This window comes from Populus alba, chromosome 5 (assembly GCF_005239225.2).
Source record: "Populus alba chromosome 5, ASM523922v2, whole genome shotgun sequence".
NCBI lineage: Eukaryota > Viridiplantae > Streptophyta > Magnoliopsida > Malpighiales > Salicaceae > Populus > Populus alba.
Window position 1 is genome coordinate 18,368,013 of NC_133288.1, and position 21,961 is coordinate 18,389,973.

The window sequence follows — 21,961 nt, forward strand, 5'->3', positions numbered from 1 at the left end:
TGTGAAATTTATTTTTTAAAATATTTTTTTAATTTTTAAAATTTATTTTAATATTAACACATTAAAATAATCCAAATCATAAAATAAAAAAATTTAAAACTAAAAAAAATAATTTTTTTAAAATATAATATAACAACAGTTACAAACACCCCCTAATTCTTTTCTTTTTTCAGAGAGCAAAACGCTTTATTTGATGAATTTACAACTATCGGATGTTGTCTCTTTAAGGATAAGCGTTTGATGTTGATTGAAACATTGGATATGTGGTAGTGTGTGGACTCGGGTCCTAGAAGTGAAAAAAAGTCCAAAGTGGGCTTTTCATGTAAATATTTTGCTTGTATTTAGTATTGTATGATATTTTTTAAAAAATATTTTTTAATTAAAAATATATATAATAATGTTTTTTCATAATATTGTTTTACATTAGCATCCAAATAAATTATTTTAATATTTTTTAAAATAAAAAATACTTTAAAAAACATGTTGTATTGCAAAAACAAACACTCTGTGTTGAAAAGAAGGGATTGGTGTGTGTAATTGAGACCATATGATTGTAACTTGTAAAATGGACATGAGCATTTTTTTTTTCTCTCAAAAATGAAAGGAAAAGATGTTTAAGATTGAGAGAAGGAAGGAGGAAGCATTTAAAGGGTGTTTGGGAGTGTGGTGGGCCTGGTGACGGTTGTTTTTCAAATAGCTTTTCGTGCTGAAAAGCATGCCAATAATGTTTTTTTTATTTTTTAAAAATTATTTTTGATATCAGCACATCAAAACGATTTAAAAAGTACAAACCGCACTCAATTTTAACAAAAAAAAATTAAATTTTTTCTAAAAACAGGTTGCATCTCAATGCCAAACAGGTACTTACACCCATAAATAAACTTGGCATGTCCATTTTAACAAGGCCCACATGATATATCAATCTTTCACACATCTCTTATGGAAAAGCCAAATGAAAAGTAAAAAAACAAAAACGAAATTAGCTTTCAACTTTAAGAGAAAAGCTACAATGAAGAGCCAAAATAGCAATTTTATGTTGGAGAGTCATTCATTCAGATTGATTAAAAGTGTTAAAAGTTTGTTAAATATATTTTTATACAAAATAAAGGTTTTGACTGGAGTTGTGTTAGGTAGTTACAATTAATAAATAGTTTTATTGATATCAAATATATTAAAACACAATTGAATCTTCTAAAATACTTTTTACCAATAGAGTGCATATAAAAAAAAAGTTATATTTATATTATTTAAAAAACCATATTATCGATTTACCTATTATAAATAACATCTTCCCTTGACATGCTCTTATGCCACCACTGGCTACCCATTCAAGTCATCCTCTTTAAAGACTTGAGGGAGACATTAAAGTCTAGGCCCCTGGAATCATGGATGATGTATCTATTATTATCACTTGTCAGCCTGTCTTTTAATTCAATACTCCAAAGGCTAGAACTGGTGGTCGCCACCCACCTCAATAGGATGAGCTCATAAAGAGATCACTGGCGATTTAGAAAAAGAAAGAAAAAAACTCTCAAAGGTGAAAACATAAATTGAGATTGCATTATAATGGTTTATGAAAAATGATTTTTTTTACTTTAATTCATAGTTCGAAAGTTATTTTTCACAAATAATTTATATAAAAAAATGACTTAAATTAGTTTTAAGTTGGAAGTATATTTGATATATATAAAAATAAATAAATAAATAAAAACACTCCAAACAACATTTTTAGACAATACAGATAATATAAATTATTATAGATAAAATTTTTATTTTTTATTAAATTAAATTAAATTCTAACTCAATTTTTTAATAGATTAATTATTTGAACTAAAATGTATTCCTAGCCAAATATATTACTCTTAACATATTGTAGTTTGTTTCATATTGCAATTATCCGTTCTAGGTTGTAAAATATACTATTTACATCTTGAATTTTGTACGTGTGCTAACACTTAACATCATCGCAAAAATATATATATATATATATATATATATGATTATTTATAAGATAACTATTATTTTTTATTTAATAGCTAAAAAGCCCCTAAAATGTAATAAAAATGATAAACATCATAAGTATTTATATCACAACTTCAACACCAAACTAGTATTAAAACTTTGTCAAAAATTGAAAAAAGAACTAAAAAATGGTATTTCATCAAACACTTTATGTGCAATACAAAATCAACCCCAATGTCATACTTTCCATCAACACAAATGCCATAAAATTGAATCCAGCCATCTAAATCTTATACCTATTCAAACTTTCAAAATAATTTTTTTGGTGCAATTTTAAAACTAGACATGCAAATTGGGTTTCTAAATAGAAAGATGGGAGCTAACATGAGGTATCCAAGACACTTTAAAGGTTACAATTGTAGTTCCTATAATTTGGTTTGTACAAAACATATAAATGTATGTCAACATATAAAAGTAAAATAAGTTAAAGTACTTGTTGATATAAAATAAACTTGAAAAGGTAGATTGAGTCATAGATCAATCCTCTAACCTTAAAACAATATATCGTTTGCTCTATAATGCTAGCAATGTGATTGCAATATTATTTTTCAGACTTATATAATCTCTTATTATTAGAGCACAATCAAGAATAAACAGCAAACCAAAAAAATATATGTTACTTTTTATAAGAAAGTAAGAAATGAGCAAAGGGATTTTGATAGAGAGAATGTAAAGGGGGTAGCTTTTAGAAAGACTAAAAATATTTCGAATAATAAAAACAATGTTATGCTTGTCTTTTTTTATAAGCAAATTATAACAGTTAAATTAATGTTATTTTTATTTAAAATAAACAGATATATCTTTACAAAGATACAATTAAATTAATATTAATCTATTTTAGAAGAACACAATTCTTTATTCATTTGATGTAACTTTTCATTCACTCTAACAATCCCCTATATGAATGAAAAATGTTTGATTAAAAGAAAATACAAAGTAGACACAAAAATCTGAGGGTAACAACGAAAAGTCTGCATCGAGTAAGCTAGCTTTTGACCTTGAAACTTTTTTATTGAAAAACTATTGGATTCACTAAGCTAACTAGTGAACATGATGTCTTGAGCTATTTAATTTTTTTATGTAAACCCAGACAATAAAAATAACATAGCTCCTCTTCTTATAATTTTGATTCTCACAGTTGTATTCATTTTAGTGCCAAACACATCATGGTTTTAGAAAGTACTTTAAAGAATTTAGCTTTTTTTTTTTTCATTTCTCATAGAATTTGCCTTGTTTTGCACTTGCATATGTGATTCTTATTAAGAGTATCCTACGATATCCCACTTGAATTTCTCAAGTAATAAGAATCATTAAAAACTTAGTTTATGATGATTTTTGCTGCAAATAGCATTTTTCATCATATAAATGGGTAAAAGTGTTATTACTGAGTTGACATATGATTTGGTTGCTCCTTTGAACTTATATTTTTGGATCTTTAAACAATTAGGTTGGATTTCCATCATGACAATTCTTTGAATATAGGCTTTAATCATATTCCTCTTGATGATTTATCAACTTGCTCTCTTGGATGATGTGATCTTGGCTATAACATCAAATGATCCACTAGGAGTTTTTATTAGGTCTATTATAAGGCCTAAAATGAAGTGGATGAAAGAGGAGTTCATTGCGCCAAGCCAAGAAGTTTGAGTTAAAAAGGTTTAGATCTACCAATATGGATCTTTGTGTACCTTTTGGTTCATATATAGAGCTGTAGGACGAGTTTGGATGCAATTATAATTGGGTTAAGAACTAGACATATATACTTTTTTAATTATATATAGTAGGCCCACTTATTCATCCGAAAAAGAAAAATGCATATTTCAAGTTAAGCCTAGAATCTACTAGCAAAGTGCAAAAAAAAAAAAAAAAAAACATTGTTTCTTTAAGAGTTGTGGATTTCAATTACTACAAGGAGCCCTTAATGTTATTGAGAATTTATATGGCAGCTTTTATCTTACTTATTTTATAAGAATTCCATATCGAATAAGAAAAAATAATTTGTCAGAAATTAATTTTTATTTTATAAGGAATTACGCTTTTGTTCAACAAGAATTCTTCAATAATTATTTATCTTAGGCATTTCTCACTATCATATACAAAAAATGATAAATAAAAAAAACAATCTTAAACTATTTTATTTTTTTATTTGTATTATTTTAAATTTAATTCTAATTATTTTAGGCTTTATTTAAATTAGATGCATATCTGACCCATTAAAAAAAAACATTAACAATGTAAGAAAAATTTAATTTAATCCACAACATATCACCACGGCATATCACAAGTCAATCATCTAGGCTTCGTTTGTTTGCAGGAAAGTGAATTCCGGGGAAAGTGAATTCCTGGAAAGTGAATTCCGGGAAAGTATTTTCGATGTTTGGTAGTGTTATGAAAAATAAACTGGAAAACACTTTCCAGTGTTTGATTATGTCATGGAAAATGAGCTGGAAAATAACTTATTAATATTTTATTTTTCTCAAATTTATTAAAATAATGAGGAACAAATCTTACAAATTAAAAAGTTGAATGAGAATGAAATTGAAAAAAAAAATATAATTTCATAAATTATCTCAAATAAAACAAATAATAATCAAAATAATAGGGATCAAATCTAAAAAATTTTAAAAAAATGAAAAATGAAGAAATTAAAATAATAATAATCAACATTTCATAAATTATTTCAAATAAAATAAGTAACAATCAAAAGAATGAGGATCAAATTTGATAAATAAAAAATTTCAATAAAAAATGATAAGAAAAAAAGCAAATAACAATTATAAAAATAAGAACCAAAGTTAATATAAAAATAAAATTTTAAGAGATGAAATTGAAAAATAAATATTCAAAACAAAATATATATAGCAATCAAAAGTTTGAGGATCAAATTTGATATAATCAGTAAATAATGACATTTCTAAATTTTTCACAACTTTCGGAAAGTGTATTCCCCTCAAATTTTTCAGGAAAACACTTTCCTGAAAACCAAGCCAAATTTTCCTTTTACTGGAAAGTGTTTTCCATTGACCAACTTTTCTACTGGCAAACAAACACAAGAAAGTTTGGAAAGTGCTTTCCCGAAAACCACTTTCCGGAAAACAAACACAGCTAAAAGGAAAACATTTTCCTGAAAACCAAGTCAATTTTTTTTTTTGACTAAAATTGACTGGAAAGTGTTTTCCGCTGATCGGAAATTATTTTTCGTTGACCAACTTTTCTAATGACAAATAAACACAGAAAAGTTTGGAAAATGATTTCTCGAAAACTAGTTTTAGGGAAACAAACAAGGGCATAGAATAAGTTGAAAATATACTTGGATAGAGGAAAAAAAAAAAGAAGGAAAAAGAAAGCACTCGTTAGTTTCCTCCGCAAGCCACCGAGAATCCAGGATTTGCTAAAGAGAAAAGAATACGGGGAATCAAGTTGACATTTGGATGGATAACGATGGCAGCACATCCCCATGTCAGCCGTTGAATGTTATTCATAAGATAAGAGTAAAAAGGAAGAAAAAAATCGAATGGTCGGCTCCACGATAAAAATCACTACATACAAATAAAATAAAATAAGACAAGAAAGTACTTGACAAAATAACAAGTATAATAACAGTTATTTTTTATTTAAAAATATATTAAAATAATATTATTTTACTTTTAAAACAAACACATTAAAATAATCTAAACAAACTTTGAAATTTTGCCAGACCCAGGAAAAGGAGCCAAAGCAGTTCAGACTTCAGTGACACGGGGCTATTAAAATAAAAGAAAAAAAGAAAATGTAACAAGATTGCAAGCACAGCAGATAACAGCAGATAACAGCAGATATAAAACGACCTCGAAGTACACCACCATCTCGTCATCCTCAAAACACGAACAGAACCAAAACAGAAACCTCATAACCGTCCAATCAGAGATAAACGACGGAAGGTGTTATCTGCAGCGACGGCCACACACCTCAGTCCCTCACTCTCTTGTCTCCACGTGTCATCCGAAACTTCCGTTTACACCAGATAGCCCCATCCCCTCCCTCTCTTCGCTTTCATATTTATCCTCCTCTCGAACTGACCAGCACGCATTCTCGTCGATAAAAAAAATACTCAAATTATATAACAAACCGGATTCGAACAAGTTTTTGAGAGAGAGAGAGAGAGAGAGAAGATGGATCACGCAGCAGATGCTCACAGGACGGACCTGATGACCATAACGAGGTTCGTGTTGAACGAGCAATCCAAATATCCGGAGTCGCGTGGTGATTTCTCTATTCTGCTAAATCACATTGTTCTTGGCTGCAAGTTCGTTTGCTCTGTCGTTAACAAGGTAGGTCCATGTCTGCGTTCGCTTCCTTATTAACTAAATATGTAAGCATGACTTCTTCCTTAATTACCCATCTTTGTTCGCCTAAGAATTGGAAATGAAATGAGAATTCTCTCCTATTCCACTTACTAAGCAACAACAATTGTCTGTAAATGGATTTGATTTTTAAATGAAAGTCAATTTTTTGAGTTTTATTTGGAATTAGAATCAAAATCCTCTTCCTATGCTATTTGCAATCCAGAGCAAACCAAAAGTGACAATTTTTTCTTTGAAGTTCAATGAAAATTCTAACTACCTAATCTTGGTGATTTCTTGGCCCGGGTTTGGTCCTCCGCGGAAGATGATCTTTTTCTCTTCGTTTAATTTTTAAATGCGAATCCATGTAGAATTTTAATCACGACTTTTAGTCGAGTTTCAAAAATAGAACATCACTTAAAACAGTAATCTAGGTTATTGTCGTAAGTCACCTGTGGTGGCTGAATATATTATCGAAGAAAAACTGAAAAGCCAACGAGGAAGCCAATTTATCTTCAATTTTTTACTTGTGCAGGCGGGTCTAGCCAAACTTATTGGACTTGCTGGGGAGACTAATGTTCAGGCAAGTTGTTGTGTGCCGGGTCCAAATTCCTTGTTTTTGTCCTTTTGTTTTCTGTTAATGTTTTGAATGAGCTATTTGCAATGGTTAATTCGATTATATTTCCCTTTTTGGAAAAAGGGTGAAGAGCAAAAGAAACTCGATGTCCTTTCAAATGAAGTGTTCATCAAGGCTTTAGTAAGCAGTGGCCGAACAGTAAGTTACGGGGTAATCTATATGTTGATTTGAAATTAATTTGTTGGAATTTTGTATAAGATTTTGGATCTTGTGGTAGTGCATCCTTGTCTCAGAAGAAGATGAAGAAGCAACATTTGTGGAGCCTTCCAGGCGTGGAAGGTATCTGCAAGTGTTCTTGTCTGTTCACTATTTGTTATGGTTACAGCCTATTCTGTTTTGGATTCTTTAGAGTGACACATTGTATCGGTTTGATATTTGAGCAGGTACTGTGTTGTGTTTGATCCATTGGATGGATCCTCCAACATTGATTGTGGTGTTTCTATTGGAACGGTATGATCTCTCATTATGAAACATGACATTTTTTTTTTTTTTTTAATTCAGATCCTTAACTGACATGATAAAGAGTGACTGTTGTTCCAGAATAACTTGCCATTGCAGTTATATATTGAATGCCTTCTCTTTCATCTAGATTTTTGGAATTTACATGGTGAAAGATGACCATGAACCAACTCTAGATGATGTGTTGCAACCTGGGAAAAATATGCTTGCAGCTGGCTATTGCATGTATGGAAGCTCTTGCACGGTATGATGGATCACCTTTCGTATTTAAAAGGCTCCATCTTTTTTTTTTTTTGGGTGGTTTGGAATTATCAAGATGACAATTGTCAATCCCTTGACATCACCTTATTCATTTCAGAAGTGTCTTTTTATGTTTAATTTCAAATTTGACTTTTTTTATGGGGGTACGAAGATTGTGGTCCACGGTTCTTTGTCTGTCATCGTGGCTTGCACTATGTTGTGTCATGCTCTTACTAATCAATATATGATTTGGCAGTTTGTTTTGAGCACTGGATCTGGTGTTAATGGTTTCACCCTGGATCCATCCCTCGGGGAGTTCATACTCACACACCCTGACATAAAGGTAAAATCAGTTTTCAGTAAATTGTGGAATTGAAATCAGTTAAACTGCATGATTACACGTTGTAGTTAGTTTCACATACAAGGAATTCAATCCATCCTCTTTAAGTGCGAGAACTGCATGCTTATCCATAGAACTGCAGTTAAGTAATGCTTGTGGTTTTTGACAGGCTTGAGGACTGCCATATCTCTTCTTTTTAAATAGTAGAAAACTGCTATTTAAAATTACATGTGCATGTCCAAGGCTGCTTTTAATCTCTGTACATAAATTTTGAGTTTAATGTGGTGTATCTGATATTTGTTTCTCACATTTCTTTCTGGACAGATTCCAAAGAAAGGAAAGATTTATTCAGTGAATGAAGGAAATGTGAGGAACTGGGATGGTCCAACAGCCAAGTATGTGGTATTCTTTATGATAGTCTATTACTTTTTTAGTGATTATGATCTAAGGTTGTATTTTATGACTTTAGGTATGTTGAAAAATGCAAGTTTCCCCAGGATGGTTCCTCAGCAAAATCTCTAAGATACATTGGAAGGTATCCTTGATCCTCATTCTAGCAACTACAATTTTCTGGTTTTTTTAATCAACCACATTTAGTCTAGGGGTGTTTAAAAAAAGCTTCTCATTTGTAATATTTACAATATCTTACCCAACTCAACTTGTTAAGCTCGGATAATATGGATATTACGGATAATAGTGAGTCAAAAAACCTAATAAATAGAGATCACAGGTTGGGTGCGAGTTGGGATTTTTATAACCTGATTCAACTTGTATAACTTAATGAAAGTACCTCGAGTTCGTGGTATATATAATATTTTCCCTTCTCTCTGTTCATTTTTTCCTCTCTCATGTTCACCCTCACAATTGCCTCTTAATTTTTTAATCTCTTTCTCTTCTCTATATTCTTTACTTTCACAAAAATTATAGTTTTTTTTTTGTTTAATATGATGAAGTGACAATGCATTTTACAATTCTAATATTTTCTATTTGATAACCAAGAGACCATTAGAAAACGAATGAAAATTTCAAGAATCCGTATTGAAATTTTATTTTCTTAATCAAATCACAAATCAAAAAGCGCTTTTGTCTCTATTTGTTAGTCTGTTTTTGTACAATATTACATCTTAAATATTTGATAAAATGTTTTTGACTATGATTTTTATTTTGTTTTGTTTTTATGTAGAAATTGCGATAGTTTTTATGTTGTCTCTAATATATGCATTCTAGGGGTCTTATCTAGTTCCAACAGTTGCAACCCGATATTTTTTTAGAATCGTTGAAGAATAAGTGAATTAATGTGCACAATTTGCAAATATCAATAACATTCACAAAGATTTTAGCCCAACCTGAAAATTTAATGAAAATGAATCATGTGGCTTTATATGTTAGAAATCCTTTAGTCCACACCCCAGATCTGAATTTCATCCCACCACAGTGCAATCAAAGTGGTAAGGAACAGGATTAAAAGGGCGGAAATATTGTAGTCGCTGTTGTTAAGTTAAGGGCTACTGCTCCAGCCTCCTTCAAACCATTGATTATTCGGATCATATATCCCACTGGCTATTTTATATGAGTTCATATATTATTGATCACCGGGTTTCATTTAATGTCATTGTTATTCAACATGAAATCAAATATTCCAGTGTGATTATTTTCTGCATTTATAAAACTGACAATATCTCAATCTTTTTTACATGTCTTAGCTGTCTTCAATTTGAGCTTCATAGTTTTTTATGACATTTCTGTATGATACTCAGCATGGTAGCTGATGTCCATCGCACATTACTTTATGGGGGTATATTTTTGTACCCTGCCGATAAAAAGAGCCCCAATGGGAAACTGCGGTATGTTAATGCATTCTTAGTGCTGGTATTTCTCCTAAATGTTTTGATTAAGCCTGCTAACATGTCCTTTTGTCTCTACTGGTTTTATTTCGGAACTCATTGTGTGATTATATTTGCGCAAACTAGTGTTCTATATGAAGTCTTCCCGATGTCCTTTTTGATGGAACAAGCAGGAGGTCAGGCTTTTACTGGCAAGCAACGGGTATTAACTTCTTCATAGTTTTTGTTTTTGAGCTGTTTAACTACTTAGATTTATGAAAGCTTTGTATTAAAAGATGTGCTTCTACCCTTATTATTATTATTTTTTTAAAAAAAGATGTGCTTCTACCTAAAGTTATTGAGCTGTTTCCTTCCTTGTTTGCCCTGCCCTTGTATAAAGGTGTTCTGAACCCCATCATGTAATGATTTAAATGTGATACGAACGTTGTTTTCTGATCTCCTATAAGGTTATAGTGGTAGATTATAGTTAAAGCTCATGGAATTGGTAGTATATTAAGCGTATATGCAGTGACAAGATCCAAGTTAGTTTCTTCACGCGAGTAAATAGTATTTGAGCAGAAAAAAGGAATGACCAGTGTGCTTGAAGGGCCTTTTCTATAGCTAGTATCTGATGTGATCATTTACCTTGGCAGGCACTGGACCTAGTTCCAACGAAGATACATGAGCGCTCTCCCATATTTCTTGGAAGCTATGACGAGGTTGAGGAAATCAAAGCACTCTATGCCGCTGAAGAGAAGAAAGCATAAACACCTGTGCTGTACAGGCTGTGTTTGGTATGGCGCTGCGCCACTCTATGGTCAACCGGGCCACCGTGTCAAAATTAGCGCAGTGCCGAGCAGGGGTTGTTATTACCACTGTCTTATAGAACTCGCAATACTTCTGTCTGTGGGCATTTGACCTCCTTCTAATCATCTATATATTCATTAGATAACGTGTTCTCATGATTCTTCTGATATGTGTTCATTGATGGGATAAACAAACCATTTGGCTGATATTAGAATAATGAAAAAGGATGCAATACATGACCACGTGGGAAGCAAGAATCGCTGACTTTCTCCATTTCTTTAATGACCCTACAAAACTATGAAGATCTTTGGTATTTTCAAGCGCGCCGAAAACTGGAAAAACCAAGAGAAACAACCAGCGTGCTAGGTTGCACGTGGCAAATCGAATGGTATTTTTTTAAAAAATCTATTTTTAATGCAAATACATATCCACAGTTTCCAGGTAGATGGGAATAGTAAAAGTTCTCATAATCGTATCTCTGTCTTCGCTTTTATTCCTCGCGAGAACACACACACAAACACAAAGTTACACGCTCTTAATTATTCCCGCCAAATCTATATCCCTTCCTAACAAACTTTTAATCACTACTCCACATTAAAAAAATAATAATAATAACGCATTATAAAAATAAATAACCTTGCCCCGTACAATAAATATAAAATACCAAAAGAAAAGGAAAGAAAAAAAACTAACCAATAGAAACAGTCCTTCTCAAGCGCCACCTGCTTTAAAATCCACTCACTCATACCAAAAAAAATCCCTCCCCCTGACACTTGCCTCAGGTTAAAACCAAATAATCAGCATAACAGACCTGGTCTATCCCGAAATCGAAAGCCAAAACCCCCCAAAACTCCCTTAATTTACGAAAATGTCAAGCGATAGCGACGATGACGACGAGCTTCTCCAGATGGCGTTAAAGGAACAAGCTCAACGCGATCTCAACTACCAGGGACCGTCGTCGAATCAGCGCAAGCCGGTGGTCAATTTCGTCCAGCAACCGAGGCAACAGCCTCCACCACAGAGGCCGGCTTCGACGACGTACATGGCGAATCAGCCGCAGCAGCCGAAGAACATGAGAGCGGTGGAGGAGGAGGAAGATTCGGAGGTGGAAATGCTGAGCATATCGAGCGGAGACGAGGAGGTTAGTAAGGATCGTGGCGGTGAAGGAGGTGCGGCAGCGAGAGGGAGAGCTGGACGTGGCAGCGGAGGGAGGGAGGAGGAGAGTGGGTGGGATGGAGAAGAGCCTGATTGTTGGAAAAGAGTTGATGAAGCTGAGGTATGCACAAAACTCTCTTCAATTTTTATCGATGTGTGTGTACATATATATGTATTATGGTGGGAATAATGATAGAAACCTCTGGTAATTATACAGTGTCGAGTTGATTTCTTTTGTTTCGAAGAATGATATATTAGGCATTACTGATGATTCAGGAAGAATCATGTGCAATTTAGTTTTAAATAGTTAGTTTATTGAAGGTGCTGAAGTTGTGCTCTTATGACAGCTTTCTCGTAGGGTTCGTGACATGAGAGAGTCGAGAACTGCACCAGTGGCTCAAAAGTTTGAGCGGAAGCCTTCGGCAGTGGCTAGAAAGGGGCTTATCACTCTGCAATCATTTCCCCGTGGCATGGAATGCATTGATCCACTTGGGTTAGGGTAAGCTTCTCATATGTATTTTTCGTTGATAAACAACGTTTTTCAGTTTCCGAGGCTTGATTTGGCTCATGGATTGTGCTAGTTGATATTATTTTCAGGATTTCAGCTTTCTAGACATTTGTGATAGCTTGAAGAAACAAGAATTTATGATATTTCAAAAGTGGAACTGTTAATTGATTCCCTCTATAATCTAGAACCATAAAATGTGCTCCTATAGGAGACTGAAGTATATGTTTCCTTGATGTTCGCCTTTTAACATTACTTGTGGTAAGTGTTCACCTGAGTTTATTGTGTATTCACAGGATTATAGATAACAAATCATTGAGGTTGATCGCTGATTCATCAGAAAGCTCTCCATCAAAATCTGATAAAGATCATTTGGACAATAACCTTCGTGGTATTTCTCCACCCCCTCGCATTTTCCCTCCATTCAACGTAGTTAACTATTAGTTTCATCATATAATTACATGTCATTGCATTCAATAAAATACATTTCTGAATTGCCAAACAATTTTTTTCTTCCTCATTCTGGTATCATGCGATATCACCATGAGCCAAATACTAGTTAAATTAGAGCAAAACCATTAAGTCTGCATATCACTAGCATGCTCTTGTGTGTAATGCCATAAGAGATATCCATAAATCCTTGTTATTTTAGGAGTATTCACTTTTCAAAACTAACAATCATAAGAGCTTTATTTAAATTCAGCTCTGATCTTCATGTTTTTCATCTATAGCAATAGATAAATGAAATGACATTCTCAAAACCATGAGAGAAGTGGCAAGATCCTAAGATCCTTAGGAGTTTCATTGATAAAATTTATCCTTCAGCAATGATACTCCCATTGAATTAATCCATTGAGGGTATTAGCCGCCTGCTTTTTGACTCTTGATTGCGCAGAAGTCAACACTGTTGCCATAAGTTGTGAATAAGACTATATGAGAAGATAGAATTAATTCACTAGGAAGAAATAGTTGTCTACTTTTGGAAGCTATTTATATTGGTGGTTATTATGGTGGACTGCAATTTTTAATTTTTATATATGCAGAGAAGCTGCTGTATTTCTCTGAAAACTTTGACTCAAAGCTATTCCTATCCCGAATACATCAAGATACAAGCGCAGCAGACTTGGAGGCTGGCACACTTGCTTTGAAAACTGATCTCAAAGGACGGACTCAACAGAGAAAACAGTTGGTTAAAGACAATTTTGACTGCTTTGTCTCTTGCAAGACTACGATTGATGGTATGCAATCATCATGTCACTTGGCTTGCTAGATTTACTCGTTAACTGTGGCAAGTGAGCTGGAGATTTGTATTACACACAGCTTTCATTGGGAATGGTTTTTGCTATGCAAGGCTTATTGGAATTGCACCCATTAGTTATATGCTTAGTGCTGTATTGGTCTTGATGTTGGAACCAATTATTCATTTACAGATATAGAATCAAAACTGAGACGGATTGAAGAAGATCCTGAAGGTTCTGGGACTTCTCACCTGTTTAACTGCATGCAAGGAGTAAGCTTGCTGGCCAATCGTGCTTTTGAGCCTCTATTTGAGAGACAGGTTTGTGGGAAATAATATTTTATATCTTGTTTGAAGTTGATACCTTTTTATGCATCAAAGGTCACTTAGCTCATTTTGTTTCTGAAACTAGGCCCAAACTGAGAAGATAAGATCCGTGCAAGGAATGCTTCAGAGATTCCGAACACTGTTTAACTTGCCTAGTACAATTCGTGGGAGCATTGGTAAGGGCGAATATGACTTGGCGGTTAGGGAATACAAGAAGGCGAAGTCAATTGCTCTACCCTCTCACGTATGCAAGAATCAAGAGTTAATTTACTGTCATATTTTTGGTTGAGGCAGATGCATCAAAGTATAATCTTTAGGTTTTAAGGGTTTTATTGTTGAACTTTGCCCATACATGCTTATTTTTTTTCTGATCTGTGCTAATGCTGAGGCTTTACTGTCAAGACTTTTTGATATGGAGCATGCTCTACCGTTTTATATCTAATTTGATATTCCTAAACCTCAATTGTTGTAGATGCAGTGATCATTGTAAAAATGACTTTTCTGCATTCCTCTGGCAATTGCCAGTCATGGATGGTCTTTTCCATGGTCTTTCCCATTTGGTATGGTAGAGCATGGTCAGCCCCAGCCAGTCTTCTTGCGGCATTTCTGTCCAAACTTGCTTTGTATGAACTACCTAGCAAAATCAGGAAATTTTGGTCATCATTGTGATGCATGTTAATGGTGAATGAAAATCCATGGGTTTATTTGATTGCATTATAAACTGTAAGAAATATCTGATATCCGAGTGCTTTGGCCTTATTGTTGGAAGGTTATTCTTCAAGTGGGATAGGGTCTATAAGGTTGAGCCTCTTTTGGGTGAGAAAATGAAATGAATATGGCGAGACTGATCTTGACATCCATGTTTAAATATGAAACGCCCTCTCCTTTTTGCCTTGTGATTTCCCATATAAATAACAGTACCTCACTCCATAATATCTAACTATGTCCTCATGTACTACTTTGCATCATCAAAAAGCTTAGATACAGCTAAGTCCCACAGCATGTGTTTTTTGGCAGAACTTATTTAAAACAATGTCTAAATTTCCCTGTTCTTTTGGATCAGTTGCGGAACACTATTCTTTTCCTCACTTTTTTTTTCTTACAGATGCATGCTTACTGTTTTATGTCAATTTCAGGTAAACGTACTAAAACGTGTTCTTGAAGAGGTTGAAAAGGTGGTAAATGAGTTCAAAGGCACACTTTACAAGTCTATGGAAGATCCACAAATAGATCTTACAAATGTAAGGTTACTAATTTTACACTGCAAAGTCAATTTCTGTACAGGAAATTACAAAATCAACAATGATCTAAGGCTTTGTTTTTCCTAGTTTATTGAGACTGTAATATGGTAATAGGGATTACCCACTAATATAAACATTCTCATGTTAATGTATAAGATAATAGTTTGTTTGTTTTTGTCTCTCTCTGAGTGGAGGAAAAAAAAACTATATATTGGAATGGTTTGTTTGCTTTTGTGCCTCACTGTGGTTGGAGAAAAACAATCATATGTTGGAAAAACCATTGTGCAATAGAATGTTACATTATAATCTTGTACACGATGACATTCACACCCTTGACCACTAAGCTTACAGACTTCTGTAGTTGTTCAATAGAAGTGCATTTAAGTGAAACAATTCAAGTGGACATGTTGCCTTAGCTTCTGATACCAATGTATTTGGTGGGTTATGGTTGGTATGGCTGGTGCAGTTATGCATAAGCAGTAAACAGATCATGCAGTGTCTGAGTGGAACTTCTCGTCTGTATGAAATTAATTGTTGCCATTTTTTGTTGTTGTTGTGTCTACTAAAGTATTTGTCCTGTTTATTTAGCTTGAGAACACAGTGAGACTGTTGTTGGAGCTGGACCCTGAGTCGGATCCTGTGTGGCATTATTTTAATGTGCAGGTCAGTGAATTCATAAACTAATCTTAAGAAGACATGCCATGCATGTAATTCGTTTTGCTTTAACACATAAATATTTAAAGAACGAATTCATAAAAAAATAGATTAACAGAAAATATATGGGTTTTGTATTAGCTTCTGATTTAAACACAATTGGAAGGCTGATTTATGGATTCTTAAGCTTTGTCCCTTTGGCAGAATCACAGAATTCGAGGATTGCTTGAGAAGTGCACCTTGGATCAAGAAGCAAGAATGGAAACTTTGCATAATGAGATGCGTGACAGAGCTTTCTCTGATGCAAAATGGAGGCAAATTCAACAAAATCTGAATCAATCTGTCCGTGCAATCATCGCAAATTATTCTGTTACATTTATGTATTGGCCCATTGGTTTGCTGAACAATGATTTTACTTTGTATATCTCTTATTACTTTCAGTCAGATGTCAACTATTCTCTCACCCTGGGGAACATCCCTCTGTCAGTAGATTCCCAGCCAGTTGATTTGACTGGTGAAGAAGTTGATGCTCTTAGAGGAAAGTTTATCAGAAGGTTGACTGCTGTGATTACACATCACATACCAGCTTTTTGGAAAGTTGCTCTCTCTGTTTTCAGTGGCAAATTTGCAAAGGTATTTTGGACATTGTCTTTCTTCTTAGATTTTAACTTGCATTATGAACTTTAATTGTCTTCCATAAATACTTTTTAAAAATTAATTAAAAATGGAACATGCAGCTTTTATGCATCTGGTTGATACTGAAACTTCAATTATATCAACCATTCTTTTATCATGGTACCTTTATCATTAAGAATTGATCTAGATCTTCTAATGTATCAGCTACTGGAATGTTGGACAGACAGGGAGAAGCTGAATAAGCCAATATTTAGGTTAATACTTTGGGTTATGACGTGCAGTCCTTGTCAATATCTTCAGGCTCTTTGCGATTTTTTTTATTAGCATGTGCAGAGCAACCATTAATAGCAGCACTTAATGTTGCAGCATCAATGTTATATTGATAAATTAGAATAATCAGAAAAGGTTGAGGAGTCACTCTAAACAACTGAAAGTAGCTTTTTTTAGAGGCTTACTGAATATTGCACTGTTATAATATTCTTCCTTGACAACCTTGTTTTTCCTTGCACTCATGAGATTAGTGGCTTTGTTGCTAAGATGCAGGCATTGACATCTCCATCCTTTTGGAACAAGTGTTTGCTATAACAGCCCAGCTTGAAGCTTTTGAAAATGTAAAATAAAGGATTAAAAATTATCATCTCTCTTAGCCTTGATAAATGCAGCGACAAAAGCCATGTATCAAAATTATTGTCTTGGTTTCTCTATCTTTTTAATTCCTTTTTGAGATTAAATGAAGATCTGTTCATTTTTTCTTTGCAAGTTAATTTCAGCCTTCATTTTGATTTTCTGGATCTTATTTTTTCAGTCTTCCCAAGTTTCTGCTGAATCAAATGTTAATGCTTCAGCAACTAAAAGCGAGGAAAAGATTGGAGATGGGAGGTACTCTAATCATTCTCTCGATGAAGTTGCTGGTATGATACGAGGTACCATATCTGCATATGAAACTAAGGTGAGCATGCATCATGCAGTCATTTTTCTATAGTTTAGTTTGGACATTTTCTCTTTAAGCCCTTTTTAGTTTGAATAGAAGTAGTTTGTGTTTTTTTGGAAATTCTTTGGTTTCTAATTGGTGGCTATAGCAAGGTTTCAAGTTTTGCCTAGGTAAGGAATTTCAAAAGAGAGCGGGTTAATTTTGGAGGTTCAACTCAACTTAAATTGGGATTTCGAATTAGAACTTTTAAATATAGTGAAAGTTCTACAAAATCAGAAAAAGGTTAATTTTGAAAGTTTTTAGAGGTAACTAAGGATCAAAGTGCAAGCAACTAGGGGTGTACATGGGAAAAAACTTTTCATAGTTAATCCAAATTGTAACTTCACAAACTGGTCATTTCTCGATCTTTAACCATATCGTGACTTGTTTTTGCCTCTTTTGGGACAGGTTACCTGGCTCTTCAATGTGTCTGACCAACTCTGGGTTTGAGGGGCCAGTTGGGCTGTATGCCTGTATCCAGACCTGTTCCCAATCTGGTCAGCTTAAAACAAACCTGGTCTGGTTTTGACAACCTTGGTTTGCCGGATAGATTTTATTTTTGAAAGTTTTATGACTGTCTTCGTGGATTATAGAAAATCTCCTTGGCAGATTATCCAATGAGGCATTGATAATGCGTTTGCCTTTCATTTTTGACCTTTTTCTGCCTTGAGATTGAAGTTTCAATCTGTCTTTTGAAAACTGCATCTGCTGTATAGTGATTTTGTCAATTCAGACAGACAGTTTAGCAGGTCTTTCCAAATGTTACTTCTATTGCAGGTTCATAACACTTTCCGTGATCTTGAAAAATCAAACATTCTCTGGTCTTATATGAGTGATGCTATAAAGGAAATATCTAAGGCCTGCCAAGCTTTCGAAGTGAAAGAATCAGCTCCATCTACTGCTGGTGTGTAAAATATTTCATTAGCCATCATTTCTTCAGTTTCTAAGTTCTTAGTGTTTCACCTTTTTGTGACAGTGATGGCACTTAGAACCCTTCAGGCAGAGATGACAAAGATTTACATACTTAGGCTTTGCTCTTGGATGCGGACAACGACAGAAGAGATATCAAAAGAAGAAACTTGGATTCCAGTATATATTCTTGAAAGAAATAAATCTCCATACACAATCTCTTTCTTGCCTCTAGCGTTCCGCTCAGTTATTGGCTCTGCAATGGATCAAACCAGTCAGTAAGTCATCAGAGATTACCTTTACACATAATTAGTTATGATCTTTGGAATTGCTTCATAGACTAGCAGAAATTTATGGAGCTTGCTGATGACCTTGATGTAAGGTTGGAAGTTAAGAACATCTTGTGGATCATGTCGGATTTTTAGTGTAGGTGTTTTGTACTATTTTCTTGCTAGATAAAAGCTGAAGAACAAGTGAATTCCTGCCTTTTCCTCATTTCTTAAATGGATATATATAAGACTTTTGAGCATTCTGCTTTTCAGAATGATTCAGTCCTTGAGGAGCGAGGCTGGAAAGTCAGAAGATATGTTTGTACTGCTACAAGAAATTGAAGAATCTGTCCGACTTACCTTCTTAAACTGTTTCCTCGATTTTGCTGGTACAATGAATAACTTATTCCTATTTTATGTTTGGAAGTAAGACATGTCCATTTTATTAATTTATGATGCTTTCTGTCTGTATCCCTCATTGGTCAGGCCATTTGGAACAAATCGGAAGTGAGCTTGCCCTTAACAAATCAAGCAAAGAAAGTTTGCATTTACAGAGTGGGTATTCTCATGAATCAGAAGAAAAATCATCATCTGATCTCGAAGGTAGTATTGTTGATTCACATCAACAATTGCTGTTAGTTTTGAGTAATATTGGATACTGCAAAGACGAACTTTCATATGAGTTGTTCAACAAGTATAAAATGATATGGTCGCAGTCCAGGTAGTGAACTATTTCCCCTCTTCCTCAGAAGTCAGAAATATCATGTATGTTTGAAAGTGCATGTACATTCCCATATGCCCCTGCTTGATTACTATTATGAAGGTGCGATCTCTTATTTTCTACTCAGGGGAAAGGATGAAGAGGACAGTGATATTCAAGATCTAGTGATGTCTTTCTCTGGACTTGAAGAGAAGGTCCTTGCTCAGTATACTTTTGCAAAGGTATGGCTTAACATGGTTTAAATTTAGTAATTTTCCATGCACTAGCATGAGAAGATCAGAATACCGCTATGCTGCTGCAAGGATTTTGATTTAGATGGTAGGTTTAGCTTTGTCTTCCTCCTAGTCTTTTGCTGGACCAGAACTACGTATTATGTGGTTAGAGTACTAGATGGCTATGCTAGCATGAGGAGATCAATTCAGGGGGTATCTCCTGCTTTTTTTTCTTTGGTCCTTTGCTGGACCGGTTTCCTTTTAGGTGATCAGGACAGTCCAAATATATGGACTTGGGACTTCCAAGAGTGGATATATATATGTATGTTTGGTGGCTCTTCATGAAATTGATTCCAAATGTGAGTATAAGTCCTTTCATTTGTTTTTGGCTCTTTAAATAAGTAATTCAGTGTCTTCCCGACAGGCAAATTTGATCAGAACAGCAGCTATGGATTATTTGCTGAACTCTGGTGTTCAATGGGGAGCAGCTCCCATAGTTAAAGTAAGGATGTGCTGATTTTGTAATTGGTTAATTGCTTTGCTGCTTTCCAAGATTGCGCTGGGGAAAGCAATTTTGTAATGACAATACATGGGGAAAGCAATTTTGTAATGACAATACATGGAATACCTTTCAGGGTGTGCGTGATGCGGCGTTGGAGTTATTACACACTTTAGTAGCTGTGCATTCAGAGGTATTTAATTTTTATCCCTGGAGTATATATGCTTTTTATATGCATTGATCTTCATATTTTTGTAGCATGATCTTTGAAATTGTATTTATGCTTTCTTTATATTGCTGTGGGATTCAGCTGTGTGAAAGCTACACTTCCATGAAATCATAACAAGTTGACCGCTTTAGAAATCATATACTTTGTACTCTAGACTGTATTTAAGGAATGCTTGTTCCTATGCTCAATAACTATCCTTTGTTGTTATTGCCCAATCAAATGTATTCTGAAACATAAATTTTCCCATCTCAGGTTTTTGCTTGTGCTAAACCCCTCCTGGACAAGACACTTGGCATTCTAGTTGAAGGTCTTATCGATACTTTTCTGAGCCTTTATGATGAAAACAAAAGCAAAGATCTTAGGTCTCTTGATGCAAATGGCTTCTGTCAGCTCATGTTCGAGGTAAAGCACAATTTTTCTCATGGTGAAAAATTCTAGAATCCAGCCACTTGCACCCGGAAACTATATAATGGTTGCATTTTATGCTGTGTGATGAATGCTATTTGCTTCCAAGTTCCCTTATGGCTGATATTTGTTGAACTTTTCTGCTTCACATGCACACTTAAACATGGTATATACTCATAATCATCTTGCTGACCCAACAATGCCTCCCACCCCTGAAAAGGAAAAAGGTCATAAAAAATGTGCATATCGAAATACAAGAAAAAATAATGGCTGACATTCTCGTGAATTTTTTTTATGACAATGTGGTAGGATCTAACACTAGAATTGCTTAGTTCATCTACTGGCCGCAGCTTTTTAATCTAGATGTCTTATCTCGCACGGTAAAGACATTTGTTTCTAAGACATGCTTCTCTGGCAGCTGGAATATTTCGAGACCATATTAAATCCCTATCTCACACCTGATGCAAGGGAGTCTCTTAAGTCCTCACAAGGGGTTCTGTTGGAGAAAGCCACTGAGAATGTCACCGAAACTGTTGAGAATCCAGGTCATCAACGCAGATCAACTCGTGGGAGTGAAGATGCACTTGCAGATGACAGGCAGCAAGGAATGACCGTGTCTCCAGATGACTTGATTGTAAGAATCATATTGCGTTGCATCTTTTATGCTGTGTGTTTTGCGAGTCTATGTTTTGAAATTACACTGAATGAGTAGAGTACATCATTATTGCTCTTTGGGATTAATCTGGCATGATAGTTTGTTGTCCTGATGTTTGAAAGCTCCAGAGTTAAGAGAAGTGGATTAATGACATTTCATCTCGATTAAAATGGTGTATATACAGACAAGGAAATTGACATTACAGGATCCTCATTGTGGAAACCCCAATCATCCATTCTGTTATATTTTGCTCATTCAGTTGTCGCTAAATTCTCTTATTTCTTCTTCTTCTTCTTCTTGTTTTTTTTTTTTTTTTTTTTTTGGGGGGGGGTGTTTAGGCTCTTGCTCAGCAGTGTAGCTCTGAGTTGCTTCAATCAGAGCTTGAGAGGACTCGTATCAATACAGCATGTTTTGTGGAGTCGATTCCCTTGGACTCGGTACCAGAATCAGCTAAAGCTGCTTATTCCTATAGAGGATCAATGGATTCCTCCAGAAACTTCATGGATTCCCCTGGAAGAAACTACAGAGGCACACAACCAATGGGTTCCCCAAGTTTCTCTCGTCACAGACGTCGATAAGCCAGGCACTACTTGGTAATTACAAGTTTTGTTTCAGTTTTTTTTTTTTTTTTTGTATGTGCAATTGTAATATATTTATTCAAAAGAAATCCGTATTCTTTCCTCTTCA

General features: G+C 34.3%; 2 protein-coding genes across 2 annotated transcripts; both read left to right on the top strand.

Moving 5' to 3' along the window:
- Positions 1–5,826: 5,826 nt before the first annotated feature.
- Positions 5,827–10,808, top strand: LOC118062250 (fructose-1,6-bisphosphatase, cytosolic). The gene is made up of 12 exons (XM_035075985.2): positions 5,827–6,332; positions 6,880–6,927; positions 7,045–7,119; positions 7,199–7,260; positions 7,365–7,431; positions 7,571–7,684; positions 7,937–8,023; positions 8,345–8,415; positions 8,490–8,555; positions 9,778–9,864; positions 9,991–10,066; positions 10,497–10,808. The coding sequence occupies exons 1-12, from the start codon at positions 6,174–6,176 to the stop codon at positions 10,608–10,610; spliced, it is 1,026 nt and encodes a 341-aa protein (XP_034931876.1). The 5' UTR covers positions 5,827–6,173; the 3' UTR covers positions 10,611–10,808.
- Positions 10,809–10,950: 142 nt separating this feature from the next.
- Positions 10,951–21,961, top strand: LOC118062248 (exocyst complex component SEC5B). Its single transcript, XM_035075983.2, has 21 exons — positions 10,951–11,926; positions 12,153–12,304; positions 12,607–12,701; positions 13,354–13,548; positions 13,741–13,868; positions 13,960–14,118; positions 15,011–15,115; positions 15,704–15,778; positions 15,974–16,111; positions 16,211–16,402; positions 17,211–17,354; positions 18,153–18,279; positions 18,352–18,562; positions 18,827–18,942; positions 19,040–19,274; positions 19,402–19,495; positions 19,911–19,988; positions 20,122–20,178; positions 20,467–20,616; positions 21,038–21,253; positions 21,613–21,961. Exons 1-21 carry the CDS (start codon positions 11,519–11,521, stop codon positions 21,850–21,852), a joined length of 3,315 nt encoding a protein of 1,104 aa, XP_034931874.1. The 5' UTR covers positions 10,951–11,518; the 3' UTR covers positions 21,853–21,961.